At 41.5% G+C, this 21,040-nt stretch overlaps 1 protein-coding gene across 3 annotated transcripts in view; it reads left to right on the top strand.

The window, feature by feature from the left end:
• The window catches only part of TENM1 (teneurin transmembrane protein 1), a 569,984-nt gene that overhangs the window by 482,636 nt on the left and 66,308 nt on the right, over positions 1 to 21,040 (top strand). For all 3 annotated transcript variants that reach the window (XM_029240586.1, XM_029240585.1, XM_029240587.1), the window contains one exon: positions 13,755 to 13,909. In XM_029240586.1, coding sequence (XP_029096419.1) covers positions 13,755 to 13,909 — 155 coding nt within the window. The remainder of the gene's footprint in view (positions 1 to 13,754; positions 13,910 to 21,040) is intronic.

Here is a 21,040-nt window from a genome sequence, read left to right as displayed (position 1 = left end):
ATTTTTCTTCCAGCTTCATTTACTAGCTATTCCATTTGGTCTTTCAAAAGGCTTGTTAGACCGTATAATAGGTTTTGGGGGAAAGGAAGGTGGGTAGGCGCCCCATTTTACCAGCATTTGCTCAGGAAAGAAAGCTGATTACAGCAGTAATTTCCCTTAGAAGGCAGGAATCATTCCTCATTGTGAAAGGCGTCCCTAACCCAAGGAAACTGAAGCCATGGTAATGGATTGATAGGCCTGCTTTGTCCTCCTCCCCACTACCACCCCCCAGTCAAAAACCCATCAGAATGCCTTCTGCCAAGACTATCTACTTTGGTTTCTATAATCTTTTCTCTGTGTTCTCTTGAACAAAGTAAAACCAGAACTGTAGGCAGTCAACTGCCCCAGCCCTACCTTAGGGCTTGAGGTCCCTCAAAAGGTGCCTCCCACTTTTCCCAGAGTGGTGAAACTGGGGGCATCTCTGGGGAGAGCGGTCTGAAGAAGGGCTACTTTTACATCTTCTGATTTTAGCCTGTTAGGCTTGAAATTTTTGAGAACCCAGAGATCAACACTTAGCGCCCTCAAAACCTTTCTTTATGTGGTTGTGTGTGTGAGGGGGTGTTCATTTTTGTTTGTTTGTTTGGGTTTTTTTAGTTATGCTGGGCACTATTTTATTTCCCAAGTATATCTGGTCTAGTTTTAACAGCATGTCTTTATTCAAATAATCTATTTGAATGTTTAAAAAAAAATTAGTCAATTAACACATGACCAAAACCACTGCCTTCTGAATTGGCCCTAAATTGATATCTTCCTGGTTCCTGGAAATGCTGAATATATTTTGAACAGTTGAATTAAGGAACCACTGCAGCTGCAAAATGTTATCTAGCAGTATCTGTAAATGCCTGTTTCCTTTTGTTTTACCTTCTTTATTAGACTTGCTGGCTGTTACTAATTTGTTTTTTTCTAATTGCTCAAATTGTTCTCTTTCTAATATAGAGCTTAGTCATTTATTATTCTATAAACACATAAAGCACTTCTGTATGGCAGGAACTATGCTAAATGCTGTCGTCACACACTGCAACCATCTCTTGTTACAACAAAGATCTCCTGGTTATCAAGCAGGTGTCCAGAGGTGCCATCATCTTAACTAATACTTTCAACATATTTAACTAGTGTCAATGAGACACTAGTGTCAGTGACCCACTATACTATTTATAAGACTCCCACTGGTTTTAGCTACTCTGTCAGACCCATGTCATGCTCCTGGTATATCTTATTAGAAAAAGAACCATGTTCACTGACCTTCAGTGTTTTGTTGAGCTTTACAAGCAGCAGACAATCTGGTCTGCATTGGGAAATTTGGAAATTATAAGTGCAGTAAAAAGGCTTGATCCCTGCCTGTGAGTGAAATATGATCTGGTTAGGGAATGAAGGGAGAAATCGTCAGAGGAAACAGTAATCAGCATTAGGTTGTGTGATATAAACTGTAAGCACTCGAGGCGCTCAGAGAATGGAGAGCTGGTTGGGATTTGGAGAAAAGGGGAGAGGAAAATGAGCAGAAGGGGGAAGATGTGGAAGAAAGGAAAGGAATCTGAAAAAGGACTGGACACGTGGGTAAAGAAAAACTGGGAACTAGATTCTAACCTCTCTTCCTGGTAGGTTAAGTGAATTCAAAAAGGAACGAGATCAAAGAACAAGGCAAAGAAGTAAGGGTAGGGCAGTGGAGAACAAAGAGGCCACCTAAGTGGGAAGTGAATGACTCAGCTCCTCCTACGAAGGCTGGGGTGGTCTTGAAATGGGTTGGTTAAAATGGCCCTATCTCAGTATGTAAAATGCATTCTTGAGTCTAGTCAAAAAGCCTCACACTCTTAGTTACAGGCCACGCTTTAGATTTGCAGCTTAATGATGTATACCTGATGTGATCCTCATTCCTAGCCACTTATATCGGTGGAATAACACATCTCTTCTAAGAGGCTCGGATTTCTACCATCAGACAAGATTGATGAAATTGTTTGATATACTCGACAAGGAAGTACCTCCATCAAGATATCTGCAAGTCTTTGAGTCAGTTTATATATTATAATTATTGAGGCTAGACTTTGCACTGTGTCTTAAAAGATGAGTAGGATCTGGATACTAGGAGAGGGAGAGGGGATTCCAGCCACAGGAGTAGTGCAGGCAAATATGTAGTGATAACCAGGGAAAGAGAAAGATGTGTTTCAGAGACAGTGAATAGACCAGTTTGACTGGAAAAGTAACACAGGACCCCTGTACAGACTGCTCGTCACCATCAGCATGGAGGAGACGCTGACAGAATTGCACAGAGGGTTCCTGCCGTCTAAGTCAAGCTGTGCTGAAGCAGGTCATCATGTAACAGGTAATCCACAGCAAGATGCCAGAAACCTAACAGTTAATCAAAAACAGAAATATTAACACCATTTGTGTTAACCTTTCAAAACGATTTCACAGACTATTCTGTTCTGATGTGATTTTATTTGGTCTTTACAGTAATCCACTGACATGGGCATCTCAGCTTTTCTTCTCGCAATTAGACAAAGGCAAAACCCCAAGGACTGGGAGATTACGTAAATTTTTGAAAGTCACAGTCAGCCTCACAACAGGATCTCCTCATAGCTTCTACCCTGATGTGCTGCTCTCATAGCTCTCCTGAACATGTCTGGGTAATTGAACTTAGAGGAAAAAAGGTGGGGAAATGGCCTTGGAAACCCCAGTCTCAATCAAGACAAGGCCAGAGATGTTACCAGCCCCCTTTGAACAGCAAATCCCAGTTTTTTTCAATACCTTTCAATGTAACCTTCTGCACTCAGATTGTCAAACTTGTAGGTCAGAGCGTGGAAAAGAAAAAGTCAAAGAGTTGTTTGTCTCATTGGACAACTGCTGTGCTTAATTTTTTTCTTTTACTCAACTGTCATATTTGTGTTTGTTGTTGTTCTAATAATATATTTTTGATTAAGCCCAAACTGGTCCTCCTAAGTGTCTCTTTAAACCTCATTTCAAAGGTTCGAAAATTGTATTCACAGAGTGTTCATCACCCTGCCTTTCTGGCTTCCTGAACTTCTCTTCTAGTGTTAGCTTCATTAGTCAAGATGTACGGCTGTTGGAAGAATTTTAAATGGGCCTTCCGCGTTGTCTTTGAATAGATACTACATGCAAATAACTTTCCTGCAGAAATTTTCATTCTTCTTGAGTTAGCCCACTATTGTGAATAGTAAGCACTGTCAGGCTTAATTCCTCATATCCTCCTTTTATTGAGTATTCAGGCCAAGGTATCCTACTTAGTTTGCTTTTTTATCAGAACCTTTTGGTCGTTCACATATCTTGAAAGAGACTCATTTTCCCCCAGCGTGTAACAACGGCAATTAGTTTTTTGCTGGTTCATGGGCAATAAATGAACTTTCCCTCTTCAAGCTAATTGTTCACGTAAGGTTCTTGTGAGGTGGTTTGTTTCCTTAGGATGACAAAGGCATTTCTTCAAAATGTATCTGAGTAGTGTCCCAGATACAGTTGCTTGATAATTGAAGAATTTTTTAAGGGGGGGGATATAAAATATTCAGATCGTGTCCAATAAACCTCATTTATCTTAGCCCAAATGTACTGAGTCCCCTTAAATCTCAACCTATAGGCATCTTTTGAGCAAGAATTCTAGCATAAAAATAAAACATGAGGTATGCATTTCAACTTGAACTAGAACTGTCTATTTAACCCAATCGCTTACACACACACACACACACACACACACACACACACATACACAGACCTCTATAAAGCAAGGAAAACTAACTCATACCATCCCTAATGTTTGGTGTCACTGTTAAATGTTGAGACACCAGCACCACCCCCAGCCCAGGGTCTCCCTGAGCCAGTTGCACAGCATGGAGCTTCATTTATTTGATTCTCTGGATGAAAACTTTACCTATCTTATAAAAGCTTGAAGGCTTTTACACCAGTAGTTCAGTAGTGCAGTATTTCCCCTAAGCTAACAAAATTGTTTTCAACCTCTGCCTTGTCTCTGTGGTGAATCTAACATAGGGCACTCTGCCACTGACCCGGGTTATGGACTTAAAGCTTCGACTATGTCTGTCCAACATAGAAGAGCCTAAAATGTTGAAGCAGAGCCTATGTGGAAATCTTTGTCTATGGTTCTAAGGCTTAGAAAAGTCACTTTCAGAAAGAATTACAGCAATGACTGAGCAATTAGGACACCACTTAGCACCACTGTAAGACTTCATCCTCTTCAAAGGGCTCTCATTTCATTGGCCCTTGTGAGCTTCACACTGTTTTAACCCTGTGCAGTAGGTAGGGTGTGGGTTAGGAAATCAAGACAAGTCCTACAGCTAATCTGTAACAGAGGTCATCCTGAAGCCCAGATCCCCTGATGTGACCCTGGAGCCAGTGTTCTCTCTGCTTTCCCTTATGTGGTCCAGAGTGAAGCAAATTAAGGTGAAATCTTGAGATATTGCTGTTTCCTTAGAACTCCTAACATTAGAGTATGGTTGGAAGAGGTCATAAGATCATAACACAAAGTTGTGTTGATAGAGCAAAGTGGATTTGCAGGGAACCTGAGCTATTCAGTGTAGCTATCTACATGGATCAAATTCAGTTGCAGTTAATTTGATCCATGGTCCTTATGCTATTTTCTCTGAGTGGTCGATTCCCCTTTTTCCCATATTCTCATCATCACTAATTGATACGGGGCTGTACTCCTCTTAAAGGTCTTTGGAGAAAGAGATTACCATTGCCTCCTTTCTAAACTCATTTTTAGAGAAATTCATATGCAGATCTTGACATCGTGGCATGCTTTATTTGATTCAAGATAGATGTGCTTCACTATAGATGCGTGGCAATTAAGCCTGTAATTCAACAAGGTTTATTGAACATTTGTGCCCGGGTCTACTGGATTTGTTGAGATATAAAACTAAAGCATAAAATCCAGTTCTTGCCCTCAAGGAGCTTTTTGCCTAGACAGAGCATGACTGGATAATTCACATTTGAAAAAAAAAAAAGAAGAAGCTTCTTTAGGTTAGAAAACAGAGAGACCAGAAAGTGGAGTTTATGGAGAAGGCTTCCTGGAAAAGAAACATCTCATAAAAACCTTAGAAGATAAACAGGACTTGAATTGGTGGTTGGTGAATGTAATAGTGAGGCCAAGCTAACAACTATATATTACACACACACACACACACACACACACACACACACACACACACACAATCTCAATGGCTTAACAAAATAGTCGTTTATTTCTTGCTCACATCACAGTGCAGTAAAAGGTTGCCTGTGGGATAGGAGAAATCCCTGCTCCTAGCAGTGACTCAGGAGCCAGGCTCCTTCCATCTAGTGGCTTGTCAATCTCTTAGGCCTTGGAGTCCTCCAATGGGTACTCTGCATCCAGCCAGCCTAGAGGGAGGGGGGACTCCATAAAGGAACTCAACAGAGGTTTTGTTAGGGACCAGGCCTAGAAGTAGCATATATCACTTCTTCCCACACCTAACTGCAGTGGAGGCTGGGAAATGTAATCTAGCTCTATTCTCAGAAAGAAAAACAGATAGGATGACCTGAATACATAGCATTGTCTCCGCCGTACTAAAGGGGGAGAGCTTCCTGAAGGAAGGATGAGGAAGAGAAGGGGGACAGAGCAAGAGCAAAGTCAAGTTCAGCTTGAACGCCTACTTTTCTGGTTTGATTTGACTAAATTTGATGAACTTGTCATAAATTCTGAGCTTTGATCTTGGTGGGAACAAAAGAAGCTGCATGCTTAGCAAGTATTGTGTCACTAGCCATCCAGGGATTTCATTTTCCCGTGATGGAGAATTGGAACTAGATTTGATTATCTTTGGTTTCTCAGAGCTTATAAACCAAGACATAACTTCTTTTTAACTGGACTTTATTTTTTAGAGCAGTCTTAGGTTCACAGAAAAATTAAGCAGAATCTTTATATGCTGAAACTACTCTGTCTGATACTCTAAAGGTGGAAACATGCTATTACACATTTGTCCAAACTCAGACAGTGTCCAACACCAAGAGTGAACCCTAATGTAAACTATGGTCTTTGGGTGATAATGATGTGTCGGTGTGGGTTCATTAATTGTAACAAACATACCAGTCTGGTACAGAACATTGATAGTGGGAGAGGTATGCATGTGTGGAGGCAGGCGGTTTATGGGAAATCTCTGTTATCAGGACATAACTTTTAACGGCAGTACTAGTTTATTCTAAGTTCATGGATCTTGTCTGCTCACAGCAGCCTCTTCACTGACGATATACTCCTCTTGATTGTTCTCTAGCAAGCATCATAAATTGGCAACTCAGGGAATAAATCTGGTTCAAAATATAATTCATTTGTCCCACTCTGTGTCTTTATTAAAAAAAAAAAAGATTGAGTGCATTTAGGTGGGACATGCATTTTTTAGTTAACCTTCATTTCCCCTAGAACTTGTATAATGTAACACCTGACCTAACTCACAGACTAATGCTACCTGCCTGTCCCCTGATGACATATGAGTTTGTGACCCTTGTTTCTGGGGTCTCCTTTTTATTTAGTAGATCATAAATAATAGTCAAGTTACCAAAGTCCCTATCACATGGAAGCTCTGGGTGCTTTCCTAAAACTCACCAGCTCTGTAGGAATGAAGCTGCAGAATATCTTTGAAGAATAATTCTGAAAAGGTCCAGGAGCTCTACAGGAATATAAGAATTCTTACAATTTCAGGGGAGGGATCATGGATCACTTTGACCATCTAACAAAAGCAATGGACCATCTCCTCATGACGATACACATACACGAAACATTTTGTGGATAATTTCATGGAGTTTCTGGACCCTCAGAAACCATTCTGTACACCACTCCTGTGGTAAAGTGATTGATAGCCCCACTTAGGCTACATGGGATAGTGATCAAAAGAATGGACCTTGAAAGTCAGACGAACATGAGCTAAATCTAGCATTGGCAACCTGGAGTTAGTCATTTGACCTCTGAACCTCTATTTCCTCTTCTAAAAAGTGACACTAATAATACCTACTTCACAGGGCTACTGTGAGGATTAAAAAGAGAAAATGTATGTAAAGAGTCCACAGGGCTTCCCTGGTGGCGCAGTGGTTGAGAGTCCGCCTGCCGATGCAGGGGACATGGGTTCGTGCCCCGGTCCGGGAAGATCCCACATGCCGCGGAGCGGCCGGGCCCGTGAGCCATGGCCGCTGAGCCTGCGCTCCGCAACGGGAGGGACCACAACAGTGAGAGGCCCGCGTACCGCAAAAAAAAAAAAAAAAAAAAAAAGAGTCCAGCACAGTGCCTGGAATATCTTAGTATTCTCAGCAAATGAAAATGGTTATTATTTAGTGATAATAGTCAGCCTTAATGGGTTTTTTGTGGTGCTTACCTGGATTTCACACTGGGCTCATCAGAAATTCAACGTAGTCCTTCAGATTTCTGCTTACGTGTGATTTATAATCTGCGAAAACACTAGTGACCTTCATTTCCCCAGCCCATCCCCCAGGGCTGCTCCCATGGTACCGTGGACTTGCCCCAAACTAGTGTTTATCTCAAGGCACTGTAATTGCCTGGTTATTTCTCCGTCTCCCCCACTGGTTTCTGAGCTTCTCAAGAGCAGTGCCATATCTGTTTTATAGTCTGCAGTAGTCGCAGTGCCTAGCACAGTGCCTGACATATAATAGGTTCAAAATAAATCCTGAATAAATTAATAAGTGAGGACAAAAACAGCTTTCCCAGTAAACTTTTAGGAAAATAGTGCTGGTGGAGGTGGGAGAGCTCTTCATTCACTGTTCCTTGCCTGGAGGGCTAAAGCTTTGAGAGAATCAGAAGGAGCGAAAGTGAAGACAAGTGGCCTTACCTGCCTTTCTCTCAATCACAATTCTTGGTCAACTAGCCCACGAATCTCTCATTCCTCGTGATGTCTCTGAGTGCCTTCTGAGTCTTGAAAGGAAGGACATATTAGTCTGAATGCTTATCATTTTTAATTTGTATTTAAATTCTTTGGAAATTGACCTTTACTGTTAGAACATAGTGTAACTTTTTTTTAATTAAAGAGGTCATCTGATTAAATAACTCACACTATTCACTTGTCCTGTAATGTTACGGTAGGTTTATTAGAGTCTCATATTTGAGAACTCCTGTTCTCATTGTTAACCACACAGTGAAATCATCTCAGCTGGTCATTAAGCTCTGCTTCCTTCCAACCCTAGTAACACACAGATATTTGTAATCCCTCCAAATTCTAGAAGCTCCATTTGGTGTCTACCTAGCAAGATAACAGGCTTATTGTACAGAAGTAACTTGGCCCTTTCTGATTTTTGGTAGGTAGTTATAAGTGGACAGTAGTTAGATCAGTTGGGGAATGGACTTTTCTGCCTAGTGGAGAATTTCCATATAGACCACACATATGATACCAATTTTCAGAGAATTGAAATGCACAGAAACAAAGCAAAAAATTTAAACTCTTTGACTTAAAGGGCACTTTATGATCAACTGGCTAATGTCAGCTACACAATTCAGCACACTCAGTATCGGAGATTGAGCTGATGCCATATTGCACTTAGGACATTCCCTGAAAGTTTATTTTAACCATTTACCTCTGTCTCATAAAATTAAAGAGCAGATTGTGGCAGGAAAAAAAAAAAAAGCAGTATTTCAGTTTTCTGGTTGCTAGGGCTGTAGATGGAGAGAATTTTATGACTACTTTCCAAAGCTTATATTCTGAAAGAAGGTTCATTTTTAATACAGAAATAATAAAAATGTAGGTGGCCTCAACAGCTGTAATTTTTATAAATTAAATACAGAGATGCCTTCTGCCAACATTTGAAATTGGCATTCTGCACAGCCAAAAACTCTGATCTTCTCTGTTATCTAATTTGGGATTTTAGCTACTATTTCCAGGCTGTTAACCTCCACATCTGGACTCTCAGTGATACCACATCAGGTTGCCCCTGCTGCTTCAGTATCGATCAGCAGCATCCTCTTCCCCAACAGGTGATAAATTTATTAGTAACTATCCAGGCTGCCCCAGCTTTAGGCAATTGTCTTCTTAAGAATTATAGTATTTATTCATTGGAGGATAATAAGACAAGGGTAGAAGTCAAATACTTTCGCCCGTTAATTTGCAGCTGTTTCATACAGAGCTATGCTTCACAGAGAAAAGAGCCTGCAGTTCAGATATTATATAATGTCCCCTACTTTGCATAAGACACTGCGAATAATTTTTTTTTACAAGATGCACTTTATTTATGAGCAGTTTCCTCCATAGAAAGAGCTTGTTAGGGCTTAATGCTGATGAATGGAGACAGCACCATTCACACTTCCAGGTTATGGTCTGTCAGTGCTTTCATTATATGCACTAATTTACAAGGATTTATTTATTTTCTCACAAATGTAAAAATGTGCTCCAAGCTAAACATGCTGTCTGGGCATCTGAGGGAAGTGTATTCCTTGGTTGTTCGTCCCACCCCTATCCCACCCACCCTGCATCACTGCCTAACCTTGTGGTAATCGCACAGATCTATATATTTTTTGCTTGCTCTAAAAATGAATACTGGTTAAAATTTTAAACCCTGGAAGTGAGTCTTTTCAATGCAGTTTAATTCCTTTCTCATTCAAAGACTGTGCCTTCCATTGTGTTTTAAGTGCTAATGAAAACCCTGTCAAGTAAGCACATCAAGAGACGTGACCCTTGGAACAAATTATGCCCACAGCATTGGGTAACAAATTTTGGAAATCTGGGTACAACTATATCAAAATATGAACGTCTTATTGAATCTGTAAGATCTTGCTAGCCCCAGATGGCTTTATGTGCTATGAAATCACTCACGTCCCCGTCTCTGAAGAATAAAATTTAAAATAGACTGGGCATGTGCTACCTCCTCCCACTCAGTCTAACAAACAGTAATAGATCATACTGCGTCATCAACATCCCTGAGCTATACCGATACTCATTATGGGAGATGACCACGCCCCCTCCCGCTCCCCAGCCAAGTAATGGCAGAAATAATTCTCTTTTTCTTACCCATGATTTCCAGTTTGGTTTTTAACCTCAGTGAAAATTAAATACCCTTTAAACCTCACCAGCGAAGAGTTTGTAAAACTAGTTGTTTGGGGAATTTGTCTGTGTGTTGGTTGTTTGGTTGGTTCATTGGTTGGGGTAGGAAAATGAGAGGAAATGAAAATATGTACATATAAAATATGCCTAGATGCATAAATAAAGCACCTATCACACAGCCCCTCAAAGCCCTTTCTACTATTTCTTTTTCAACTCCAAACATCAGTATAACCCAATTAAATTTAATTAAAGAATCTCAAAAATTGGAGTATTTTGGAATTTGGACCGCGATAAAAGAAATTGCTACACAAATATATGAAAGGAGAATATCCTACAAACTGTCAGCCAAATGAGCCCCGAAGGCCAACAGCGAGGATTTAATAAGCCTCATCTGTGGAGTTCAGCTGACAGGAACAGAGAGAGAGCAGTTCAGTGTTTAGAAGTTCACAAAAATTAAAAGTGGGAAAACCATGAAAGTCCAAGATTATCCTCCCCAGATCAGGCCAAACTCCACCCTCTGACGGGGGTGAGGAGTGTAGTAGTCAAGGAACAGAATGGTCCTCCCTGATGTCAGCATAAAGATGTATGTTTCTGTACTGCTAGTTTCTGGAGGAATACATTTGTCTATACCTTTTGGGAATCTGTTTCAATTTTCAGGGATTTGATTCTCTAAGTTTACCATCTCCCAGTTAGAGCAGCACTTTCACAGTATCCTCTTAGTCTTGCTTTCCACGTACCTGAATTCTTCGTCCTTTAGCGCGCACAGAACTTGGCACAGTGCCATTCAGTATGCGTTTGGTAAATAATTCATGATTTTATACACTTCAAGCCTGTCTGCTCTTAGCCTTTCTCTCTCCAGATTTGAGTCTTGATCTTTCAGTTCATCCTCTTATGACAGCCAAATTTCCAAGTTCACATTCAGTGATATTGAATACAGAGGTCATAGAAGGTGATCCCAAATCATAGGCCTGCCACACACCAGACCAAATTCTAGGCATTTAAGAAATTGATTTCGCCAAAACACAAAGAAAAATAGAAAGCAGAAATACCCCTTGACTCATCTTCAGTCCAGATATTCTGGAGATGAAAGAAATGTTCCTATGCCATCATCCTTTGACCTGCCGCGGTCTTAAAAGTCTTTTTAAAAACCTTCTTTAAGTCTTTATGCCACCCAAAATAATAAAGGGACTTATTGACATGGAATTGCCCTTGTTTGGACATGCTGGTTTCCTTGGAGAACTCACCAAAACGTAGATGACTTTAGAGGCATTCAGGGAAAGTTAAGATGAATCTGGGGCTTCCCTGGTGGTACAGTGGTTGAGAATCCGCCTGCCAGTGCAGGGGACAAGGGTTCGAGCCCTGGTCCCAGAAGATCCCACATGCCGCGGAGCAACTAAGCCAGTGCGCCACAACTACTGAGCCCACGTACTGCAACTACTGAAGCCGACGCGCCTAGAACCTGTGCTCTGCAGCAAGAGAAGCCACCGCAATGAGAAGCCCACGCACCACAACAAAGACCCGATGCAGCCAAAAATAAATAAAATAAATAAATTTATTTTAAAAAAATGAGTCTGTAACTTTCATAGATGTTAAGGATTAATACTTCATGAGGAACATCAGGATTAATCAAAGTACATCATAAAGTCGAGCCTTAATATTAACCTCCTGCCAATGAACTAACTCATCTAAAGGCAGTTTATTAAGTTGGGTTTATAAACTGTCTTTAGATGAGTTCACTCTTTGCCAGGAAAATTATTGTGCGTGTGTGTGTGCGTGTGTGGGTGCACGCATGAGCACTAAGAGGACATGCTGGTTATCACAGATCTTCCTAACTTTAACATACATTCTGAGTTTCACAAGGTCTGAATAAAGGAGAACTAGGAAAAGACTAAATTGTAAACTAATTTTAAAGTAATGCCATGTGGTTATTTTCAAAGTAGCAAGGGAAGCAGGAGTTGAACCATATGTTCTGTATCAGTGTCTGACACTTTTTAAATGCATTATTTCATCAGATACTTACTACAACCTAGGCATAGAATAACCAACTCATCCTAGTTTGTCCAGGACTGTCGCAGGTTTAAAACTGAACCCTGCCCCAGTCCCAGGCAAGCCAGGACAGTTGGTCACTTTAGCCAAGTAAAGCAATAAAAGGTGTTCTGAGACCAGTTTCCAGCATGGGGAGAACCACCAACACCACCACCAAGCAATTCTACACCAGCTGAGTGTCCTACGATTTCACTTAATTCTGACGCGATCTACCCGTAAATAGTATCAGATCCCACAGGTTAAGGGGTGAGTCCTGCAAGACTGCCTTCCCCCAACACCACTTCACATGCCAATCACAAGTCCAGGTTGTCACCTGTGTTTCTGACAGAACTGCTGTAGATAGGAGGTTCCAACAACTCCCTTCTTGGGTTCCATTATTTTGGTAGAGCGGCTCAGCTAACTCAGAGAAACAGTTTACTCACTAGATAACTGGTTTATTATAAAAAGGATGTAACTCAGGAAGAGCCAGATGGAAGAGATGCATGGGGCAAGGTATGGGGAAAAGGAGAGGAAGCTTCCAGGCCCTCTCCAGGTGCACCATTCTCCCCAAATCGCCCTGTGTTCACCAACATGGAAGCTCTCCAAAGCCTGTCCTTCTGGGTTTTCAGTGGAGGCCTCATAATCATAATTGATTAAATCATTGGCCATTGGCCTTTGAACTCAATCTCCAGCCCAGGTCAGGAGGTGGGACTGAAAGTTCCAATCCTCTAATCACCAGGTTGGTTCTCCTGGCAGCCAGCCTATTCTTCGGCCAAAGTGCGGCCAAAGTCACCATATTAACATAACAAAAGTCACCTTTATCTCTCTCACCACAGGCAATCCCAAGAGTTTTAGGAGCTCTGTTAGAAAAGGGAACGGAGACCAAAATTCTTTATTATAAATCACAATATCACAGGCAGATAATCTTTTCCATATTTTACCAGAGAGGAGGCTGAATGACTCAAAGTCACACATCAGTTGTAAGTGGTGCATTCAGTATTAGAACCCCAGCCTTCTAACTGCTTTTATATATTTTCCAAGAAACAAGACTGTGATTAGCACAGTGTGTAAAACTACTGTGAGAATTTTATTGACTTGTATTTTTTCTAGAAGCTTAACCATTCCTCTTGTGACACCATAATTTTGCTCTCCAGCTGCCCTCTTAACAGATAATACAGAGAAAAAACTCAGTCCAGTTTATCAGAATTATTAGACTCTGTTAACTGAGAGTGAATTGATGAAAATAATTTTAATGCTTTCCAAGTCAGTTATTTCTAATGCAACTATGAAAATAAGGAGCGGCCTATGCATCTGCCCTCCAAAAGAAATGGAACATACACTGCCTCCCCTGTCTCTTACCATTTGTCTTAGAGGATTTTTTTTTTTTTTCCTGTTTGTGGGAGTAAGCAAGTATCCGGGGGAGGGAAATGTAAAACTGGACAACAAAATTATTAGACTGGCTTTCTCTCCACATATTACATTTTGTCGTTTCTTCTCAATACACAGAGGAGTGAATGTGTGTCCAAACAAACCTCTCCCGTTACTGTTCTGTCTGTGCTGAGCAAAATTGAATCCATATGTCTTTAAAATGCCTTCTCATTTCTATGGCTTCTTTCAAAATACTGATCTTGGTGCAAATGTGGCCCTCTAGACTACTAATGCTCAATTGCTCTTCCCGAACAGGCATCACAGTTGATAGGCATGGATTCATTTACTTTGTGGATGGGACTATGATTCGGAGAATTGATGAGAATGCTGTGATCACAACAGTCATCGGCTCAAACGGTCTGACTTCCACACAGCCACTGAGCTGTGACTCGGGAATGGACATCACTCAGGTAGGCACCAATGGTTTTCAAGCGCTATCACCATTTGGCATCATGGAAACGGATAACAATTTTCTCATACAGAAATTAGGTAGAAAGGAAGCCTGGCGTATCCATTATAACACCAGATAGCAGAAGTTTCTCTTTATGTAAGTTACTTTTTTCCTTCTCAGAAAAACTCAGTTGAGAGAAAAGAGTAAACTAGGATGCGAGTACCACTGGGTGGAATGTTGGCGTGAACATTAAAGTCTCTCAAATTTGAATCAATTAGAGGGTGAGGCCAATTTCACTTATTGACTATGGTCCAAGATATGTAATTTTATTATTTTTGAATAATACAATAACTCCCATTTGGAAAAGTACTGACTACTAAAGTCTGGAAATCTTTTTTAATGAATATATGAGCATGACTTATTATTCATGTCTATGTAAATAGCTATTTCTAGGGCGGTTTTTTGTGGGGTTTTGTTTTTGAAGTAAAAGCAACATTCCCTCAGATCTATTTTACATGTATTTAGGAGAGCCTTTTGCCAATGAGAATAAAAGGGAAAATTCAGTGTAGTTCCCGTCTGAGTTCAAAATTCTGATTTTACCAGAATTATGCAAAATCAGGATTAGACATGTAGAGATTACAGAGCATAGAGCACAGTCCCAGCACCTTGTGGATGACTTTCTTAGTTTGCAGACACAAGCAGTTGGTATGTTCAGTGAGGGAAACAGACTAGGCAGATTTCCTTCTTGTGTCACATTGGCCAGAAGTGAGTCACTGGCAAAGGGGAAATGGGATCTCCAAAATGGATTCAGACCCTCTGGAACTGGGTCAACCTCCCTGAGCAGACTGCTACCTAATTCTAGAACCCAAATCAGGGTTCTGTTAGCAAGGAATGAAGGATTACTCTTCAGTAGGCAACCAGCAATATTCTCCACGGTTAGGATGCCCCTGCCTCACCCCAGAACCTCAGAAAATAGTCAAATAGAGTCAACTACAAAAATAAAATCGGAATTGGAAGGCCTGGAAAACTGACAAAATGAATGAACCCTCTTTAAGAGAGATAAGAGTGGGTCAGGCTATCAAGTCCTAGAGCAGCCTAACTTTCCACGATGCAAAGTCCTGCGGGAGGCAAGCAAAAGGAGCATTATTTATGGCAGTGAGGAAGGGCGTGAATGTGTTTATATGGAGGAGGGGGACGAAAGAGAGAAGATGCACGTATATGATTCACTTGTGGGAATAGTTTTAACTTAAAATAGAACACTTAGTATTGCAGTCAGTCAGCTCTAAACAATTTATGTGTTTCGGTGTGGAAAGTTACGCTGAAAAGAGAATTCTTTGTCTAAATAGAGCAAACATAGGATCTTCATCACCATGAGAAGGGTCCTTTTTCACACGACACCTCGTAAGCCATAACTGCCGCCGTAAAAGCTACCTCATCCCTTTCAGGTTGGCATGCAGAGTGCAGCCCACTGAACAGGAGACAGTTTCTCTATGACATTTCATTCCAAGCCTCAGTTTCCCTGACAGTATCCCCCTTCCCTTTTCCTTAAACAACATCAGCTTGAGAAAAACAGTCATTTTCGGGGGGGAGGTGGGGAGGAGATGGAGAGTTAAGTGGGGTGGGTCAGGGTACATGTTCGAAACCAGCAGGACAGCCTGGGAGAGAAATCAGGCTTCAGGTCCAAATTATTTGGCTTCTATCTCCGCTGCTGGCCATCTCTTCGTGTTGTGTGCTTCAAGCACCCTAAAGAGTATCTGGCATTTTTCCTCTTAGGCTGGCACAGGACAATGAGCCTGGACTGATGTCTACTTCAGTGTCCAGAGTATGACCTTCCACTTTTATTAGGAGCCTGCTTCTCATGGCCCCAATCCTTCAGACTGGAACTTCTTCTGCTGGTCCAAATCCCCTTCCCTACCCTCCTTACACCTCACCTCTTCCACGGGACCCTTCCCTAATGCTTCTAATCCTCTCTGTGGTCTCATTCCCTTCCTGGAATTTAACATCACAATGTTTAACATATAATTCGCTCTCTGTTGCCAAACTATGTATCCAACGAGTTTCCCACTGTACCTTCTTTGGACATGCATAGTAAGTGCTCAGCAGGCATAGTTAACACATATACCAATATGAAAAAGACACTATATGGTACAAAGAATATGAAGGAGTTAAGTGCGGACAATGTGGTGAAGGACCTTATAAGCGTGATGGAGTTCCAGTTTTATCCAGCGGACAATGGGGAGCCAATGAGAGCATTAAGCAAGAAAATGCATTTTTAAAATAGGCTTAAACATGGAAATCCGTTTTTAAAGGAGCATTCTAGCTGTAGTATAGAGAATCAAGTGGAGGGAAACAGTATTAGAGGCAGGGAGACCCCTTAAGAGGCAGTCAAAGCAATGTAGGTGTGACAGGGACAAAACATCAATAAATAAATGATTAGTCCCCTTTCAAGAAACTTCAGTGCAAATTAAATTGCTTTCCAGTGTTTTTTTTTGGCTGTTCAGGTGATATTTCTTTGAGATACAACTCCGTGATGACCCTGACCGTGAAGCTGCCCAGCTTCATGCGGGTTACATAGGCACGCAATGATAATGGCCAAGCCTAAAGTATCAGCAGTGTGGATTAAGAAAGCGAGACAGATTAGTGAAATATTGGAGCTACAATCAAAGAACTTGCTGACTGACAATTTTGGAATTAAGGATGTATGTGTATAGTGGTACCATTCGCTGAGATAAGAAATACAAGAAGAGGAGAAGCAGGTTTGGGTGAGGGTTGGGTGAGGGGTTTATCTGGGGGCAAACTGAGTTTGAGGTACCATTGCATGTTCAGGTAAATACATCTGGCAGGAAATTGGATATCAAGGCCTAAAATGGAGATGAGATTTGGGATTATCAGTTTTATCCCATGGTAATGGCAAATAGGGAAGTGGGTGAGATCTTCCAGGGAGGGTACATAAGCAGAAAAAAAGAGAAGGCTTCAGACCAAACTCCAACGATAACAATATTCAAGAGAAGAATGAGGAATAGGAACCCACAAAAAGGAGAGTGAGATGAAGAGACCCGACAAGTAGGAAGAAAACCAGGAATGCATGTGGTCCAAAAACACAAGGGAAGCAAGCTTTTCAAAAGGAAGGGAACGGTTAATATCAAATGCTGCTTAGAGGTCACGTAAAATAAGGTGTGTTTTTGTTGTTGTTGTTGTTTTTGCGGTACGCGGGCCTCTTACTGTTGTGGCCTCTCCCGTTGCGGAGCACAGGCTCCGGACGCGCAGGCTCAGCGGCCATGGCTCACGGGCCCAGCCGCTCCGCGGCATGTGGGATCTTCCCGGACCGGGGCACGAACCCGCGTCCCCTGTGTCGGCAGGCGGACTCTCAACCACTGCACCACCAGGGAAGTCCTGGCAGGCGGATTCTTAACCACTGCGCCACCAGGGAAGCCCTGTTGTTGTTTTAAGAAACAATTTGGTTGGACAGCATTCGTGACTCTGATAAGAGTGCCTTTGGTACAGTGCAATTTAATTGGAGTTGGACTGCAGTGGTAGATTGGGAGGTGAGGAATGAAGAAAGTGAAAATAGATCACTCTTTTGAGATGTTTGGCTGGGAAGGGGGAGGATCTGGCATTGAAGCAAATCAGCATCCAGGTGCGGCACAGGTGGACAAAAGCTGGAAGACACCAAAGGAAATGCTCTGGGTCAAAGTGTCTACCGGGAGGAAGCCAGCGCGTGGCACAGCTTCCCAGGTGCTCAGCCTCTACGGACAGAGTTTCCACTGTCTGTTTAGACAATGGTGGCAGATTGGGGACTTAGGTTTCCCATGACTCTGCTTAAGAACATGGGCTGTCTTGAGCTGGAAGGAAGAAAGCTGAGTAGGGAGCCTCATAACACCTTCCAAGAGGAAAGCCCCAGTTGTTTATAGTAGTACTTACAGTGGTCCAGCTGAGCTTACAGTGCTCAGTTTTATATTTCAGTAAATCAAAATATATTGATGGGTGAGGGTAGAGACAAATGTCTAAATGAGAGCACGCAGATTCTGCTGACAGGCAGAGGCAAGAGAAAAAATAGAGGCCTGTGCTGCAGCATGAAGATTTGAATCAGACCTTATGAAGAGCTTACTGATTCTAAGACAATGTGGCAGTATCATACATTATCCAAAGACCTTATAGAATCCCCACCTTCTGAAACTTTTAAAGCAAATGTTGGATAGCAGTAATCTATGAATGCTTGCAATACAGGCCTCTCTGGAATCAGGAAGATGGATCAACTGTTTTCTCAAGGGCCCTTACAACATCATGAAGGTTTCTCTACAGAAATATAACCCAATTGCTAAAGTTCCTTGTTACTCTCCCTACATTTCAAAACCAAAAGGTCCTGGGCATTCTCTGCCTGTCCAGTGGTTAGGACTCAGCGCTTCCACTGCCTGGGGGGCCTGGGTTCAATCCCTGGTCGGGAAACTAAAATCCCCCCCACACACACACACAAAAAAAGTCCCCAACATGGGAAGGCCCATTCATGCTAGCATAGTATAATGCCTTTGGAAGCTGGGACGTGATGCCTTTGTTTTCTGTTCTTTTCTGAGGCAAACCTGAGCCCCTGGGAAGAATCAACCCTCAAAAGCGTGCCCTAATCCTCAGCAGATTATGAATATTCTCCTTCTGTTAATTCTAATAATAACTGCTACTACTTATTGAGCGCTTACTATGTGCCAGGAACTATGCGAAGCATCTTACTCACACTGTTCCATTTTATCTCCACTACCCAACCACCCTTGAGAGAAGAAGCCACCCTCCCCATCTAAAGAGAAGAAAACTGGTAGTCAGAAGGATTATGTATTGTGCTATGACCATAGAGTTATTAAGTCATACAGCCAAGAGTTGAGCAAAAACTTTCTGACTCCCAGTGTGCAATTTTCCCACTTCTGCATTTTCAATGACAACTGGAGATGACCAAATATAATTGTATTTAGTGGGTGACAAATGTCATTTGGTTGAGGAATATGCTGTTTATTCACAGAATGTGTGTTTAGTGGCACTTAGGAAAGAGTTTAGTAAAATCTAATCATCCCAAGAAATGAAATTTGCTTTGACAATAAAATCAGCCATTTGTTCAAAATCAATATCTTTTTTTGATTTACTGAAATGTGAAACAACTCTCGGTATAAACTCTGAAGCATAACTTCCCATTGTCAGCACTGCTATAAACAACCAGGCCTTTCACTTCAGGAGATGAGTTGATTATGAAGAGATTGGGCTCTTTATTTCCGTTGCTGCTTTTGAATCATCTTGCTCTGGTAACTCACTTCCATCTTGTGCCTGACTAGAATAGAATTGGGAGTTAGACCAAGTCTCTTGGCGTGCTAGCAAATTTGAGAGCTGATTTACTCCTTGGGGCCAGCCCAATGCTCTCCCCCAAATCAGCCCAATAGCAGATACACGAGCAACATGGACCTCTTGTATGCAGATAATCCTGTTGACCCACTGCCCATAATGTGCACACTTGGAGTATCCAATACATAACCAGTCCTCCGTATATGCTTGTTGGATCATCTTTATACTACAAAGTGCTTCCCCAAAGCACTCATTTGTCTGATGGGCCTAACAAGTGGAAGGAGGCATCATTCATGGTTATGAAAGAAGAACAGTATCTGGTTCTTTGGAGGAGCCAACCTTGACCCCATGCATTCAATCTATTGAGCTAGTCTACTGGGAATTCTCCTCTCCCCAGTCATTCCCTCCAGAATATTCTCACCATTTAGTAATAGTCCAGCGTCTCCTCAAATGCCTCTTGGGATAGGGAACTCACTACCTTTCCCCAGCAGCACATTCAATCCTTGAATGTCTCTGACTGATGGAAAGCTCTTCTGGGATCCCTCTAACTTTTTAATCTTCCTTTAACTTTCACCATCTAGTCTTTACTGCAACTCTTTAGGCCTCGTGGTATGAATTAATCTGTCTTCTATGAAATAAATATATTTGTGAACCAAGCACTATACTGAGTATTTTCATATATATTATCTTATTTAATCCTCATGACAGTCCTTCAAGGGAAGTATTATGTTCCCCTATTTTTAATAAACATGAAAAACAAGGTTCAGAGGAGTTGAGAAACTTGGTCAAGGTCACACAACCAATAAGTGGCAGAGTTGAAATTTGAACCTGGTTGACCTGATGCCAAAGTTCACATTCTTTTCACCAAACTATTATACCAAACTGCCTTCTCCACATGACAGCCTTTTCAATATATGTGAACAACTCTCTCAGGCCTCCTAAGTCACATCCCTGATTCATTTAACTGTACCTCACTTGCCACGGTTTTGAGTTCCTTCACCATTCTCCTCATTCTTCTCTGAACATGTTCCTATTTATCAATATCTCTTTGAAAGTGAGGCTTCCAGAAATGAGCAAAATAATCCAGATGTGCTCTGACTAACTCAGAACCCTCTTTCTGTATTCTCTGTTTCGGGTCATTTTGCCTGGTGGTTTTCAGAAGGACTTTTGCCAAAGAACATTTACTTCAAACAGAAGAAGTCCCCATTTATAAAACTGATACAAACAGCAAATTCAAACAAGAAGTAGTATCCTAGAACCTTCTCTATTCAAGCTCACTCCCACCCAGTGGTAGTTTGCATGGCAACCCCCAAAGCACTTGTGCAAAATGCTAGGGAAATAAAGAGCACAGGTTAAGAAACCACAGTTAAAGTTGAGTTGGATTTTTGGACACTTTTGACGTACGATGTGATTACAGAGGACTAAAAATTCACATGTCTCTCATCCCCATCTCCTCATCTTGTACTTGCACTGTTGGTTTTTCGATTGTTTTGACTGTGACCCTCAGTAAGAATTATATTTTACACCATTATTCAGGATATATAGTTGAAATAAAAGTTTCATGAAACAATACTGACTTACCCTTACTACACATACATCATAGTACCGGATCTTATGTTAGTTTGTATTCAATTCCATCTCATTAGATTCAGTCCCTATCTTTGTATTCTGCTATTATCCAATATCTTCACTTCCCCTCCCAGCCTTGTGTCACCTATGGACTTGAAGAATGCCTTCTATGTCTTCATCCATGATAAAATTGATGGATAGATAGGCTAAGATGAAATTGTGGCACCCCTAGTGTAGTCATCTCTTACACTGTGAATCCATC

The sequence above is a fragment of the Monodon monoceros genome, unplaced genomic scaffold, assembly GCF_005190385.1.
Source record: "Monodon monoceros isolate NGI ecotype Baffin Bay Population unplaced genomic scaffold, NGI_Narwhal_1 Super_Scaffold_22, whole genome shotgun sequence".
Taxonomy (NCBI): Eukaryota; Metazoa; Chordata; class Mammalia; order Artiodactyla; family Monodontidae; genus Monodon; species Monodon monoceros.
The sequence above is the reverse complement of the archived record's forward strand: the minus strand, read 5'-3'. Positions and strand labels throughout refer to the sequence as shown.